Source organism: Chiloscyllium plagiosum, unplaced genomic scaffold (genome assembly GCF_037043375.1).
Source record: "Chiloscyllium plagiosum isolate Xiang-an unplaced genomic scaffold, Cpla_swu_hap1 HiC_scaffold_16, whole genome shotgun sequence".
Lineage (NCBI taxonomy): Eukaryota > Metazoa > Chordata > Chondrichthyes > Orectolobiformes > Hemiscylliidae > Chiloscyllium > Chiloscyllium plagiosum.
The window spans coordinates 92,389,632-92,406,067 of record NW_028270154.1 but is presented as its reverse complement, the minus strand read 5'-3'; the positions used below and the strand labels follow the sequence as shown (position 1 = coordinate 92,406,067).

The 16,436-nt window shown below is 43.5% G+C and overlaps 1 protein-coding gene across 2 annotated transcripts in view; it reads right to left on the bottom strand.

Moving 5' to 3' along the window:
- fam193b (family with sequence similarity 193 member B) overlaps positions 1-12,124 on the bottom strand; it is a 111,086-nt gene extending 98,962 nt beyond the window's left edge. For both annotated transcript variants that reach the window (XM_087995543.1, XM_087995544.1), the window contains exon 1: positions 11,831-12,124. In XM_087995543.1, the coding sequence (XP_087851669.1) occupies positions 11,831-12,034 (204 nt within the window). In that variant the 5' untranslated portion in view covers positions 12,035-12,124. The remainder of the gene's footprint in view (positions 1-11,830) is intronic.
- Positions 12,125-16,436: the final 4,312 nt, after the last annotated feature.

Here is a 16,436-nt window from a genome sequence, read left to right as displayed (position 1 = left end):
ACATAGGTCGGAAGACAGATGGGGACTTGAGGCAGAAATTCGGGGAGCTAGGATGGAAGCTTAGAGCTAGGACAAAGAGTTGTTTTCTCTGGTTTGCTGTCCGTGCCATGTGCTAGTGAGGTGAGGAATAGGGAGAGAAAGGAGTTGAACACGTGGCTACAGGGATGGTGCAGAAGGGAGGGTTTCGAGTTTTGGATAATTGGAGCTCTTTCTGGGGTAGGTGGGACCTCTACAAGCTGGATGGTCTTCATCTAAACCAGAGGGGTACAATATCCTGGGTGGGAAATTCGCTAAAGCTATTAAGGTGGATTTAAACTAATACAGCAGGGAGATGGGAACCAAAATTGTAGGACAGCTACAAAAGAGGATGAGAATAGGGAGTTCCAAAATCAAGTATCTGACACTGGCAAGCAAAAACCTGGTTTGAAGTGTGTGTACTCCAACACGAGGAGCATCCGAAATAAAGTGGGTGAACTGGCAGCATGGGTTAGTACCTGGGACTTCGATGTTGTGGCCATTACGGGGACATGGATAGAGCAGGGAATGGCTGTTGCAGCTTCCGGGATTCAGATGTTTCAGTAAGAACAGAGAAGATGGTAAAAGAGGGGGAGGTGTGGCATTGTTGATCAGGGACAATATTACAGTTGTAGAAAGGATGTTTGGGGACTTGTTAACTGAGGTAGTATGGGCTGAGGTTAGAAGGAAAGGAGAAGTCACCATGCTGGGAGTTTTCTAAAGGCCTCCGAATAGTCCCAGAAATGTAGAGGAAAGGATAGCAAAGATGATTCTCGATAGGAGTGAGATGGGGGACTTCAACTATCCAAATATTGACTGGGAACACTACAGTACGAGTACTATAGATGAGTCAGTTTTTGTCCAGTGTGTGCAGGAGGGCTTCCTGACACAGTATGTAGACAGGCCTACAAGGGGCGAAGCCACTTTAGCTTTAGTACTGGGTAACGAGCCTGGCCAGGTGTTAGATTTGGAAGTGGGTGAGCACTTTGGAGACAGCGATCACAATTCTGTCAGGTTTACTTTCGTGATGGAAAGGGATAGGTGTACTCCACCGAGCAAGAGTTACAGCTGGGGGAAGGGAAATTACGATGCAATTAGGAAAGATTTAGGAAGCATAGAATGGGGAAGGAAACAACATTACAAATATGGAGCTTATTCAAGGAAAAGCCCTGTGTGTCCTAGGTAAGTATGTACCTGTCAAGCAGGAAGGAAGCTATAGAACGTGTGAGCCATGGTTTACTAAGGAAATGGAATCCCTGGTCAAGAAGAAGGCGGCAGCTTATGTTAGGACAAAATGTGAAAACTCAGTTATGGCGCTTGAGGGTTACAATGAAGTCATGAAAGACCTAAAAAGAGAGCTCAGAAGAGCCAGGAGGAGACATGAGAAGTTGTTGGTGGATAGGATCAGGGTTAACCCTAAGGCTTTCCATAGGTATGTCAGGAATAAAAGAATTAAGAACTAGAGTTAAATTAGGGCCAATCAAGGATAATAGTGGGAAGTTGCGTGTGGAGTCAGAGGAGATAGGGGAAGCACTAAATAAATATTTTTCGACAGTGTTCACTATAGAAAATGAAAATGTTGGCAAGGAAGATACAGAGATACTTGCATCTAGACTTGAAGAGATTGAGGTTCACAAGGAAGAGGTATTAGAAATACTGCAAAGTATGAAAATAGACAAGTCCCCTGGGCTGGATGGGATCTATCCTCGAATCCTCTGGGAAGCAAGGGAAGAGATTGCTGAGCCTTTGGCATTAATCTTCAAATCATCATTGTCTACAGGAATAGTGCCTGAGGACTGGAGGATAGCAAATGTGGTTCCCTTGTTCAAAAAGGGTAGTAGAGACAACCCTGGTAATTACAGACCAGTGAGTCTCACTTCAGTTGTTGGTAAAGAGTTGGAAAAGATGATAAGAGATAGGATCTATAACCATCTAGAAAAGAATAATCTGACCAGGGACAGTCAGCACGGTTTTGTGAAGGGTAGGTCATGCCTCATGAATCGTATTGAGTTTTTTGACAAAGTGACCAAACAGGCAGATGAGTAAACCGGTTGATGTGGTGTATATGGATTTCAGCAAGGCGTTTGACAAGGTTCCCCACAGTAGACTATTATACAAAATGCGGAGGAATGAGATTGTGGGAAACATAGCAGTTTGGATCAGTAATTGGCTTGCTGAAAGAAAACAGAGGGTTGTAGTTGATGGAACATGTTCATCTTGGTGTCCAGTTACTAGCGGCGTACCGCAAGGGTCGGTGTTGGGTTCACTATTGTTCGTCATTTTTATAAATGACCTGGATGAGGGCTTAGAAGGGTGGGTTATTAAATTTGTAGATGACACTAAGGTCGGTGGAGTTGTGGATAGTGACGAAAGATGTTGTAGGTTGCAGACAGACATAGATAGGATGCAGAGCTAGGCTGAAAGGTGGCAAATGGAGTTTAAAGTGGACAAGTGTGAGGTGATACACTTTGAACGGAGTAATCGGAATGCAAAGTACTGGGCTAATGGTAAGATTCTTGGGAGTGCAGATGAGCAGAGAGATCTCGGTGTCCATGTACACAGATCTCTGAAAGTTAACAACCCTGTCAATCTGGTTGGCAAGAAGGCATACAGTGTTTTGGCCTTTATTAATAGAGGGATTGAGTTCCGGAACCAGGAGGTTATGCAGCAACTATACAAAGCTCTGGTATGGTCACACTTGGAGTATTGTGTACAGTTATGGTCACCGCATTATAAGAAGGATGTGGAAGCTTTGGAAAGGGTGCAGAGGAGATTTACTAGGATGTTGCCTGCTATGGAAGGAATGTCTTATGAGGAAAGGTTGAGGGCCTTGAGGCTGTTATCGTTAGAGAGAAGAAGGTTGAGAGGTGACTTAATAGAGACATACAAGATAATCAGAGGGTTAGATAGGGTGGACAGGGAGAGCCTTTTTCCAAGTATGGGGACAGCAAACACGAGGGGACATAACTTTAAAGTGAGGGGAGATAGGTATAAGACAGATGTCAGAGGTAGTTTCTGGTTTTCCACGAATATTTGAGATTTAAATCTGAACTGAAACTGTCTCTTCAATTGCTAAAGCACAGGAAACATTTTGTTGTTGCTTGCTGTTCCAGACTTTTGAAATACATTTCCTGACAGCTTTCACATTAGCCAAGTATCAATTTGTTAAACGAAAATAATTTTTGAATAACCTGAATGGATGAGAATGTGTATAGGGTATAAGCAAGCGAGGAAAGAGTTAAGTTTTGAGTTTAGTGAAACAAGAGGTTCAGCTGAGCATGATTCAGATCAGATAAGAACTTGCAGTTAACAATGGGATGCTGGAGGCAAGGGTAATGGGTTAACAAGTTGGAAAAGCAGTCAATATGTTGAGCCATTTAACAAGAGGCAGCATTCAGTATGTATCAGTTAACAAGGCGAAACATATTCATTATGCGAAGTGTTATTCATTGTGTGACAGCAAATGGTTTATTCTCAACTATTTCTACTCGTTGATTGTAACGGTCACCCAATTAATATGTATGTTGACTTATCCGGATGCCCCTCCCTGTAAAATGACGACATAGTTCATTGAGAAACTGCTGTTCCAGAAAATATCATTAACTCATGCCCCTGTGCACATGGGCAATCATTTTCTCTCCCTCCAGGAATAAAGATGAAGGCAAAACTACACCGTCTCTGGGCATTTTGTTTCAACAAAAGGGGGGAAACGGGACGACACCCACACCTCCGTCCAAGGCCCCAAAAGGATTCTTCCACATCCATCAGAAATTTACCTGTACCTCCACCAACATCATCTACTGTATCCGTTGCACCTGATGTGGTCTCCTCTACATCGGGGAGACAGGAAGCCTACTTGCGGATCGTTTCAGAGAACATCTTTGGGGCACCCGCACCAACCAACCCCACTGCCCTGTGGATGAACACTTCAACTCCCCCTCCGACTTAGTCAAGGATATGCAGGTGCTGGGCCTCTTCCATCACTGAACCCTTACCACTGGACAGCTGGAGGAAGAATGCCTCACATTCTGCCTTGAGACCCTGCAACCACATGGGATCAATGTGGATTTCAACAGTTTCCCCATTCTACAGCCCCCCCCCATCCCAGTCCCAAGCCTCCAAACCGGCACCACCCTCCTGACCTGTTTATCACCTTACTCATCTATCTGCTCCACCTTCCTCTCCGACCTATCACCTTCTCCCTCACCTTCACCTACCTTCCCCCTAGCCCCACCCCACTCCCAATTCTGAGTCCCTGGCCCACAAGCCTCATTCCTAGTGGAGGATACCGTAGTTTGGCTCCACTATAGCACGTATATACTCACATTTTAGATAGAAAACTAAACAAATAGCCTCATTAATTCAATTATTCCATAAATCTAGACATAAAACCATACCCAACTTGATAGAGAAGAATAATTTTTATTAAGTTACAACAACGATTTTGCCACATATTAGTTCCTTGCATACTACACGCAGAATCACAGTCATACAGCACAGAAACAGTCCCTTCCGCCCAAATTGTCAATGCCAACCAGATTTCCTGAACTGAACTAATCCCATTTACCTGAATTTGGCCCCAGATCTCACCAAACCTTTGCTACCATGTACCTATCCAAATGTCTTTTAAATGTTGTAACTGTACCCTCCTATACACTTCTTCTGGCAGCTTATTCCATACACGCACCAACCACTGTGTGGAAGAAGGTGCCCTGCACATGGCTTATAAATATCTCCACTCTCATCTAAGCCCTCTAGTTTTGGACTCCCCTACCCTGGGAAAATGCCCTTGGCTAGTCTTTCTATTCGTGCCCCTCATGATTTCATAAACCTCTATAAAGCTCACCCTTCAGCCTTCCAGGCTCCCAGGGAACAAAGGCACAACCTATCCAGCCTCTCCTTTTAGTCCCAGTAACATCCTTGTAAGTCATTTTTGCACTCTTTTCAGTTTAATTAAATCCTTCCTACTGCAGGGCAAACAATTGTATGCTGTACTCCAAAAGTGGCCTTACCAATGTCTTATACAGTTGTAACGTGACATCCAGAAACCAGTTTGACTCTGGGTTAAGACAGACTCCAAGACCTCATGCCTAAGATACCTTGTGTGACCGTTGGTGTCACCTTTTATAGCAATAACACTAAGTTATCTCAGGAGAATGACTTGAAAAAAGTTATGGGATTTGCACATTAATCAACTGAAACCTGCACCTCCATTCCAACTGATTAAAGATTTAAGAGCCATGTTAGGTGTGTTCAATTAATTTGCCTGAGCTGTATGACCCTTTGATCTTTTCCTTATAAATTCTGTGTCTAAGGTCTTTCTCTCTCTCTCTCTCTCTAGCATCTGAAGCAGCAGCACTCCGAAAGTTAATGTTTTCAAATACCCATTAGACTACAATCTGGTGTCATGTGATTTTTGACCCTAACTGATGAAGGCAGTGTGTCAAACACATTCTTCACCCTTTTGTCTACCGGTGACACCACATTCAGGAAATGTGCGTGCACCCCCTCTGTCACCTTGTTCAACAACACTCCCCAGGGACCTAACATGAACTGTGTAAGTCCTACCCTGGTTTGCCTTACAAATTACAACGCCTCACATTTATGTAAATTAAACTTTATCTGCCATTCCTCAGCCCAGTTCAATCAAGATCCCATTGTACTCTTAGATGACCTTCTTCACTGTTCACCAAACCACCAATTTTGGAATCATCTGCAAACTTCGTAGCCATGCCTTTTATATTCTCATCCAAATTGTTTATGAAAATGATAAACAACAGTGGACCCAGCAGCCCTTGCAGCACACTGGCGCTCACAGGCCTCCAGTCTGAATAACCCCCTACTACCATTAAGCCAATTTTTTAAATCAATTGACTAGCTCTGCCTGGATCCCGAGGGAGCTAACCTTACTAACCAATCTACCAAGCAGTATCTTGTGAAAAGCCTTGCTAAAGCCTATGTAGTTAAAAACAATACCAAGTCATAGTCCAACGGATTTATTTGAAAGTACAAGCTTTCAGAGCACTCTTCCTTGGTCAGGTAGCTAGTGGGGCAGGATCATAGGACACAGAATTTATAGTAAAAGATCAAAGTGTCATACAACTGATGCAATGTATTGAACTAACCTAGATTGCTGCTAAGTCTTTAATCACTTAACAGGTTTCAATTGATTAATAAGTAAAACTTGAAAGAAGTTACATATTAATCAACTGAATCCTACATCCCCATTCTAAGTGATTAAAAACTTAGCAGCAATCTAGGTTCGTTCAATACATTACATCAGTTGTATGACAACTTAATCTTTTACTGTAAAGTCTGTGTCCTATGATCCTGCCCTGCTAGCTACCTGATGAAAGTGCAGCAATCCAAAAGTTTGTACTTTTGGATAAATCTATTAGATTATAACCAGGTGTTGAATGATTTTTAGCTTTGTCCACCCCAGTCCAACACCAGCACCTCCACATCAAAGTCCATATAAACAATGTCTACCGCGCTGCCTTGACCTACCTTCTCAGTCACCCCTTCTAAAAAACGCAATCAATTTGCAAGACAATTTCCCATACATAGAGCCATGCTGACTATCCCTAATCTCTCCTTGCCTTTCAAAATGCATGCAGATCCTGTCTCTCAAAATTCCCTCCAAAAACCTTGCCAACGCTGACATTAGAATCACCAGACTGTAGTTCCCTGTCTTATCCTTGGACACAGTGCTTGGCTTCCCACAATGTCTTGGGGTACACTTGATCAGATCCTGGGGATTTATCTACCTTTGTGTTTTAAAACCTCCATCACCTTCTCTTCTGATTCCAGAAATCCCTAATTTAGTTCCAGAAGTTCCCTAGCTTCCATGCCTTTCTCCACTGTAAATACTGACATGAAATATTCATTTAGGATCCCCACCCATCTCCTGAGATTCCAAACATTGATGGCCTTGTTGATTGTTAAGCCCTACTTTTTCCCTCATTACTCTTTTGCAATTAATATACTTATAGAATCTCATTGGATTTTTCGTTCCCCTGTCTGCCAAAACTCTCATGTCTCCTTTCTTCCCTCTTAAGTGTTAGATGATACCAGAGAACACACTGACAAATTAAGGCAAGAATATCAAATGCCTTCTTCAGCATCCAGTCTACTTCTGACGCTACTTTCAAGGAATACTTACAGACACCCCTTGGTCTCTTTGTTTGACAATACTCTCCAAGGCCCTACCGTTAACTGTGCAAGTTCTCCCTGGTTGGACTTATCAAAATATCCCCCAATTGTCAAAGGTTTTATTTGAACCCAACTGCCTATACTTAACATAGGTCATCAAAGTTTGAGAGAAGATTTGTAGCTCGGGTGCTCGTTGCTGTGGTTCTGTTCGCCGAGCTGGAAGTTTTTGTTGCAAACGTTTCGTCCCCTGTCTAGGTGACATCCTCAGTGCTTGGGAGCCTCCTATGAAGCGCTTCTGTGGTATTTCCTCCGGCATTTATAGTGGCCTGTCCCTGCTGCTTCCGGTTGTCAGTTTCAGCTGTCCGCTGTAGTGGCCGGTATATTGGTATAGGTCTCCTTTTGTCTTGACCAGAGCCTCAATACCTCTTGTCATCCAGTGTTCCCTACTCCTGCTAGGCTTGGTCCTCACGAACAGAAACTTGCTGGCCCTGAACTCTCGCTCCTGATGAAGGGCTTATGCCCGAAACATTGATTCTCCTGCTCCTTGGATGTTGTTTGACTGGCTGTGCTTTTCCAGCACCACACTCTTTGACTCTGAACTCTCATTACCACATTTTTTAAAGTCTCCCACTTAACAGATATCAGTTTATCTGTAATGTGGAGGAGTCGGTGTTGGACTAGGCTGGACAAGGTCAGAAGTCAGATGACAACAGGTTACAGTCTAACAGATTTATTTGAAACCACAAGCTTTGAGTGCTGCCCCTTTGTCAGGTGACATGACAGAGTGGTGCACAGGCACAGGATTTATAGGCAGAGAGACGTAAAGATCATACAAATGGTGCGAGTGGAGTGTCGACAGGCCAAACAATAGGTCGCTGCAAGTGTTCACAAGTGTCAGATGGTGCGAATAAAGTGTCAACAGCTAAATAACAAGTGAAGGGATCACCTATAATCTGACTAAATGAGGCAGAGAGATAATTATAAAAAATTTAAAATAACATGGTGGCGGAGACAAACCAAAATCACTGGAATAACAAATAAAAGTTGCACGCCGAGGATCTAACCAAAGTAATAAGTAATTCAAAACTCTACAAACTAAGGTAGAGAGCTCATAGCAATTTAACAGAGTGACGGTGTCAAAACGCAGTTAGGAAGATTTTTCAAATACAGAATAGTGTGGTGGGGTCATACGCAGCACGACATGAACCCAAGATCACGATTGAGGCCATCTTCATGGGTACGGAAGCTAGGGAAGTCCAGCATTGTGAGGTTAGTTTGAATAGTAGTCCATGTAATAGGATACATCAATGTCATTTTCTCCCTTTGGACTCATGAAGAGGAATTACTGAAATGACTACATCGCGATATCAACAAGTTTCAACACACCAGACTTACCACGGACTATTCTTCAGAATCCGTTTTATTCTTGGGTTCACAGATCTCCATCCAAGATGTACACTTCATTCTACCGCAAGCCCATGAATAACCTCATGATGCCACACTTTAACTTCCACCCTAAACATGTTAAAGAAGCCATCTCCTACTGACAAGCCCTGCTCAGGATCTGCTCAAATGAGGAGGAATGCGACAGACACAAAGGTTTTGAAAGACACCCCCATAAAAACAGAATACAATGCTCAACTCATGGATTGCCATTTCCAATGTACAGCAGAAAATCACAACAAGCTCCTCAGAAGACAGACACAGTATACTTCTGGGATGTTCTATGGTAGAACTGGTCCTCCTGGGAGCAGATGTGGCAGAAGCAGAGGAATTGGGAATAAGGACAGCGTTTTTACAGGAGGCAGAGTGGGAGGTGGTGTAGTCCAGGTAGCTGTGAGAGTCAGTGGGTTTGTAGTGGATGTCCGCATTGAGTCCGTCACCAGAAATGGAGATGGTGAGGTCCAGGAAGGGGAGGGCTGTATGGTCCAGGTAAACTTGAGGTCAGGGTGGAAGGTGTTTGTGAAGTTGATGAAGTGTTCAACCTCCTCCTGGGAGCACGAGATAGTAGGTACCCTCACTATTCGCTTAACACTACATACAATTTGGTTTCTGTAATAGCAAGGAAAGCAAACTAGCCTCATCCATTGTACAAGTACCTATTGTCACCAGGCAATTTTATGATTGTCACTGGAGCAGTTTCGATCATAGGAATCAAAATATTTAACAGTAAGCCAAGGCAATCAGGACACAGTCAGAAGAAATAAAGAGAGGATAGTGATGCCAAGTAGATGAAGAGTTAAATATTAAATGAAAATTAAGTTGAGAAGGACAAAAAGTCAAAATCCAAGTAGGCTGTTGGTTAACAAACAAAATACATTTGACTGCAAGAAATGAAAAGCTGAAATCCATAAGAACAAAAGACAAAAATCCAAATAATACAGAAACTGGCTTTGACAAGTGAAACACTGCCTTGGATTCAAGTAGGACCAAGTTTGAGACACTGGGTGCATTCCACCCATGATCCTCCACCATTTATTGCTCAACACCAAGGGAGAAATTGTAAGAGACTGCTATGTAATTGGTTCAGCAGACTTATATTCACTCGAGGGTTGTAATTTATAATATTTTCCCCGATATGTTTTTATTCATACTCGTCCATCCTTGCAAAGTAAAGCTTTGCACACAATTTCATCAGGTGCACTGGGAGACCATGCAGCACTATTACTGTGTACAAACTTTTTTAAAACAATTATTATATAATTAATGACACCTATTGCAATGTTATTTACCTGTGCATATTAATTTCCAATGAACAATAGGGAAAAACTATGATAAAATTCCACAGATGACATAGAACACATTAGTTATTCATGAATAACTAATCTTTATCAGAACTGATTATTCTGTAATTGCACAAGAACTAACAATCAAGCTACCTTGCACTTTCAGATACCGACTGACCTGCAGTGCAATTCCAAACCTTTTCTCTGTATTTCTTAGCATGGACATATGGTCCATCAACCAAAAGCAAATTGCTTTACCTGAGACAAAATCAACAGTTTGATAACAAAAAATTAACTGAAGAGCATAATTTATTCAGTAACTAACTGCTCAGAAGCAACTGTCCTGCTCAAATAAATCTAGAAGTACACAACAATAAACTGACAACAGTAAACTGACAACAGTAAACTACATTTACCAATGCATCGCGGGACATAAAAGTTCTATGAGTTCAGAACTAGTCCATTCCATAACTAAGTGATGGCAACAAAAATGACACTCTACTGAATACATTCTGCCCTCAAACTTGCATATATTTTGGAGATGAAAGGCACAATTTAGACAGAATACACGATACAAAGAGGACAGTTTCAGTTTCTATTACTGCTTCAGAGTAACATCCAGCGGCCGATTATTGGCACAAGTTAATCCACTCAGAATCAAAAACACTGCATTTTTAATGCTTTCGTTTTAAAAATGGTATTCAACATACCAAGACCGTGAAACGTGTTTTAGAAGATGGTGGTGAAGGGTTGTTTTTCGAACTGGAGGTCTGTGACCAGCAGTGTTCCACAAGGATCGGTGATAGGTCAACTGTTTTTTGTCATTTATAAATAATTTGGATGTGAATTTCGGAAGAACGGTTAGTAAGTTTGCAGATGACACCAAAATTAGTACTGTAGTGGACGGTGAAGGTGGTTACCGCAGAGTACAATGGGACCTTGATCAGATTGGCTGATGGAGTTTAATTTAGATAAATGGGAAGTGTTGCAGTTTGGAAATGCAAAGCCAGGCAAGACATAGACAATCCTGGGGAATGTTGCCATGCAAAGAGACCAGACGTGCAGGTTCATTGACGTTCCTTGAAAGTGGAGTTGCAGGTAAACAGTGTAGCGTAAGCATCGAGTAGGAAATTGGGATGCCACGTTCGGCTGTACGAGACATTGGTTTGGCCAGTTTTGGAATACTGTGTTCAATTCTGGTCTCTCAGCTAGACAAAAGATGTTGTTAAACTTGAAATGGTTCAGAAAAGATTTACAAGGATACTGCTTGGATTGAAGGGTGAGATAAAGGGAGAGGCTGAATATGCTGGAGGTAATTTCCCTGGCGCATTAGAGGCTGAGGGGGGTGGCCTTGTGGAGGTTTATAAAATCATGAGAGGCATGGATAGGGTGAATAGTCAAGGTCTTTGAAAAGTATAGGGTGAGAGGGGAAGGATTTAAAAGGGACCAAAGGGCAACTTTTTCACACAGAGGTTGGTATGTGTATGGAATGAGCTGCCAGAGGAAGTGGTGGAGGCGGGTACAGTTACAGCATTTAAAAGGCATTTGGATGGGTATATGAATAGGAGAAGTAGGATGTGGACCAAATGGGACTAATGTCTAGCCGTCATGAACGAGTTGGACCGAAGGGTCTGTTTCCGAGCTGTAAGGTCCAATATTGAGCAGCATCCTCTTTACTTGAAGCAGAGAGATGGGGGCTCCCCTTTGATGGACCCCCACCTCACCCAAGCCCAAGTGTAACCCTATCCCCTCCACACTCCCATCCCTAACACGCGGCCCAAAGACAGAAAGAGATGGGGGGGGGGGGGGAAAGAGGATGGGGGAAGTCGGCTACTCACTGCAATCCACAGGCCACCCCAAACACACACACACACACACACACAGAGCCCCTTCTCGGTCCGCGGCGGTGGGGAGAGGGGCTGCTCCCTGCTGTTTACCTGCTCCCCGCTCCAGCCTGAGCCTGGGCCTGGGCCAGGCTCCGGCTCCATCCCCGTTCGCGGTTGCTCGCTCTGCAGCGGCCTCAGCACCTCCTCCGCCGGACTGGGACTGCGGCTCTCTCCCGGGACCACGGCGCCGTTCGCCGCTCCCCGTTTGTTCTTCTTCCGCCGGGCGGCTACTTGTTTCTCCTCGGCACAGCTCATCCCCAGCTCCAATCCCACTCCCAGTTCACTCCGGTACAAACCCACTCGAGCTCCAGGGAAACAGACTCCAATATGGCGGCGAGCGAGCGGAGGTTGGTGGGGGGAGGGGGCGGGGGAGAGAGGGTGACTGACGTCAACCGGAAAGCAGGCAGGAAAGCGGCCTCCATCTGTCACAAGTGAGGGCACAGCGGCGGTCGCCATCTTTCATACAGGCAGCAGGTCGTCCAATTCAATCCAGCTCCGTCTGCAGTTTCTTACAGGAAAGTGAACACAGCGCAAAGAGCAAAAGGAGATGGAGACCTTACAACATTTCAGTATTGCCAAGCATTCCATGCTGACAGTTCCTCCCACTACAAAAAAAAGTCCTGATTTACATTTGCCTACAATTGATTTTTCTCACTGTTTCAGTACCACACCTTTGAGGAGAAAGTGAGGTCTGCAGATGCTGGAGATCAGAGCTGGAAATGTGTTGCTGGAAAAGCGCAGCAGGTCAGGCAGCATCCAGGGAACAGGAGAATCGAAGTTTCGGGCATAAGCCCTTCGTCGATTCTCCTGTTCCCTGGATGCTGCCTGACCTGCTGCGCTTTTCCAGCTCAGTACCACATCTTGTTTTGATATTTTCTCTGTTACACACCTCCCCACTACCACTCCAACATGTGATTCCGGCGCCTCAGGAAGGAGGTTTGGTTCTCCCGCTTTAGCCTCAGTCCTTTTAAAAACATTCTTATATCTCTTCCTCAACCTTCTCTACTGCAGTCTGCCCATTTTATTTTGTAGTTCATGTCACTTCATTGTTGTAAAGTTTTAAACGAAAATAGCCCCAATTTTTCGAATGTTTCTCAATATTCATATTTTGACATTCAAAGTTTGTGCGAAGATTTAGAACATAGAACATAGAACATAGAAGAATACAGCGCAGTACAGGCCCTTGGGCCCTCGATGTTGCGCCGATCCAAGCCCACCTAAACTACACTAACCCACTATCCTCCATATACCTATCCAATGCCCTCTTAAATGCCCATAAAGAGGGAGAGTCCACCACTGTTACTGGCAGGGCATTCCATGAACTAACGACTCGCTGAGTGAAGAACCTACCCCTAACATCAGTCCTATATCTACCCCCCCTTAATTTAAAGCTATGCCCCCTTGTAATACCCGACTCAATACGCGGGAAAAGGTTCATACTGTCGACCCTATCTAACCCCCTAATCATCTTGTACACCTCAATCAAGTCACCCCTAAACCTTCTTTTCTCTAGTGAAAACAGCCCCAAGTGCCTCAGTCTTTCCTCATACGATTTTCCTTCCATACCAGGCAACATCCTGGTAAACCTCCTCTGCACCCGTTCCAATGCCTCCACATCCTTCCTATAGTATGGCGACCAAAACTGCACACAATATTCCAGATGCGGCCGTACCAGAGTCTTATACAACTGCATCATGACCTCAGGACTCCGGAACTCAATTCCTCTACCAATAAAAGCCAGTACGCCATATGCCTTCCTCACCGCACTATTTACCTGGGTGGCAACTTTCAGAGATCTGTGTACATGGACACCAAGATCCCTCTGCTCATCCACACTACCAAGTATCCGACCATTAGCCCAGTACCCCATCTTTTTGTTATTCTTCCCAAAGTGAATCACCTCGCACTTAGCTACATTGAATTCCATCTGCCACCTTTCTGCCCAGCTCTGCAGCTTCTCTATATCCTGCTGTAACCTGCCACATGCTTCCTCACTGTCAACAACTCCTCCGACTTTCGTGTCATCCGCAAACTTGCTCACCCAACCTTCTAACCCCTCTTCCAGGTCATTTATAAAAATGACAAACAGCAATGGTCCCAAAACAGATCCTTGCGGAACACCGCTAGTGACGGCACTCCATGAAGAAACTTTGCCATCAACTACTACCCTCTGTCTTCTTCCATCCAGCCAATTCCTAATCCAAACCTCCAACTCACCCTCAATGCCATATCTCCGTATTTTCTGCAGTAGCCTACCATGGGGAACCTTATCAAACGCCTTACTAAAATCCATATATACCACATCTACCGCTTTCCCCTCATCAACCTCCTTCGTCACCTTTTCAAAGAATTCAATAAGGTTTGTGAGGCACGACTTGCCCTTCACAAAACCATGCTGACTATCCTTGATCACATTATTCCTATCTAGATGTGCATAAATCCTATCCCTTACAATTCTCTCTAAGACTTTGCCCACAACAGAAGTGAGACTCACCGGCCTATAGTTACTAGGGCTATCCCTACTCCCCTTTTTGAACAAGGGAACCACATTTGCTATCCTCCAGTCTTCTGGCACTACTCCTGTAGACAAAGAGGACATAAAAATCAAGGCCAATGGCTCTGCAATCTCCTCCCTTGCTTCCCAGAGAATCCTAGGATAAATGCCATCAGGCCCAGGGGACTTATCTATTTTCACCTTTTCCAGGATTTCCAACACCTCTTCTCTACATACCTCAAAGCCATCCATTCTACTTATTTGTGCCTCAGTATTCTCATCGACAACAATGCCCTGTTCCTGAGTGAATACTGAAGAAAAGTATTCATTCATTGTCTCCCCAATCTCTTCCGCCTCCACACGCAACTTCCCCCTACTATCCTTGACTGGACCTATTCCTACCCTAGTCATTCTTTTATTCCTAACATACCTATAGAAAGCCTTAGGGTTTTCCCTAATCCTATCTACTAAGGACCTTTCATGTCCCCTCCTTGCTGCTTTTAGCTCTCTCTTCAGGTCCTTCCTGGCTACCCTATAACTCTCAATCGCCCCAATTGAACCTTCACGTCTCATCTTGAGATAGGCCGCCCTCTTCCATTTAACAAGGGATTCCAATTCCTTATTAAACCACGGCTCCCTCGCACGACCCTTTCCTACCTGCCTGACAGGTACATAATTATCAAGGACACTCAATAGTTGCCCCTTGAACAAGTTCCACATATCATTTACACTCTTGCCTTGGAGTCTACTTTTCCAAGCCACACATCCTAAGTCATGCCTCACCGCATCATAATTTCCCTTACCCCAGCTATAATTCTTGCCCTGTAGTACACACTTATCCCTCTCCATCACGAGTGTAAAAATCACCGAATTATGGTCACTATCCCCAAAGTGCTCACCTACCTCTAATTCTAACACCTGGCCTGGTTCGTTACCCAGAACCAAATCCAGTATGGCCTCACCTCTTGTTGGCCTGTCTACATATTGTGTCAGGAAACCCTCCTGCACACAATTTGTATATTTTGACATACCAGGTAGTAACCTAATAAAACTACACTGTAAATTCACTATCATTTCCAAGACCAGTCAACCTTCTGATCCATTATGCCCCATAAAATAGCTTGACCTTGCTTTGGACTACCCCCGGCCTCACCTTGGCAGATTCAGTCTGGGTTAACTGCCTGAAAGACAATGATAAAGTCACTGGCTGATTGGCAGTGATGAGATGCACCTTGGCTTCACTGTTCATCAAAAAAAAGGACAGTTCAGAAAAATCTTGAAACACACAACAAAAGGAACTTTACAATGTATTTCTCAACACCATTAATTTGCAGAGATTTAAATCCAGAGGAATTACACTTCTGTATGAAATTTTAAGTTTGGCTTAATGATTCTTCATGGTTTCTTCCCTGTGAAATGTATGTCTTCTCACATGAATACTCTCAAAACAATGATCTTTATAAGCTAGTAATAATTTGCAGTGTCAAACCAAACTGCCCTATTTGGGAACCGCACAAAGTAAACTTTTCCAGTGAGTTGACTGTTTTCCCTGAATTGTCCTGAACTCCAATAAGGAGGGAAACGAAAATTGTTTCTGACCCCTAAAAACGTTAAATCTCTGGGTTTTCTAAATTAAAAATCAATCCCTGATTATTCTGAACTGGAAACGAACTTAAGGCCTTCAATGTTTACTCTATTTGTTGCGAACTATGACAGTATAAACAACTTTTCATCAACACTTGTTGTCTGAGCAATGCTGGTCACTGATACCAAGAACTCTAATCTTGGTTTTATTTTGAAGAAAACCTCCATTGAAGTGAACCATATTCATCTGCCTCCATGTTAAAATTCACCTCCTCAATAAGAATGTCGAATGAAAATAGAATTAGATTTATTGTGATACGTACTTAAATGAGTACAATGAAAAGTTTACAATTCACCACATATGGCGCCATCTTAGATACAAAGATCCAAGTTCTTAAGTACAAATTCTTAGGCAAAAGAATTTAGAATAATAAAGAAATAAGAAATCAAGCATTACAGACCAAAGAAATAAATTAGAACAATTCAGAAATTAAAAAGTTTACAATAACAATCTTTCCCACACAGTCCACTCTGGCACTGAGGATCCAGACCACACTGGGCTTCACCTTGAGGCCAGGA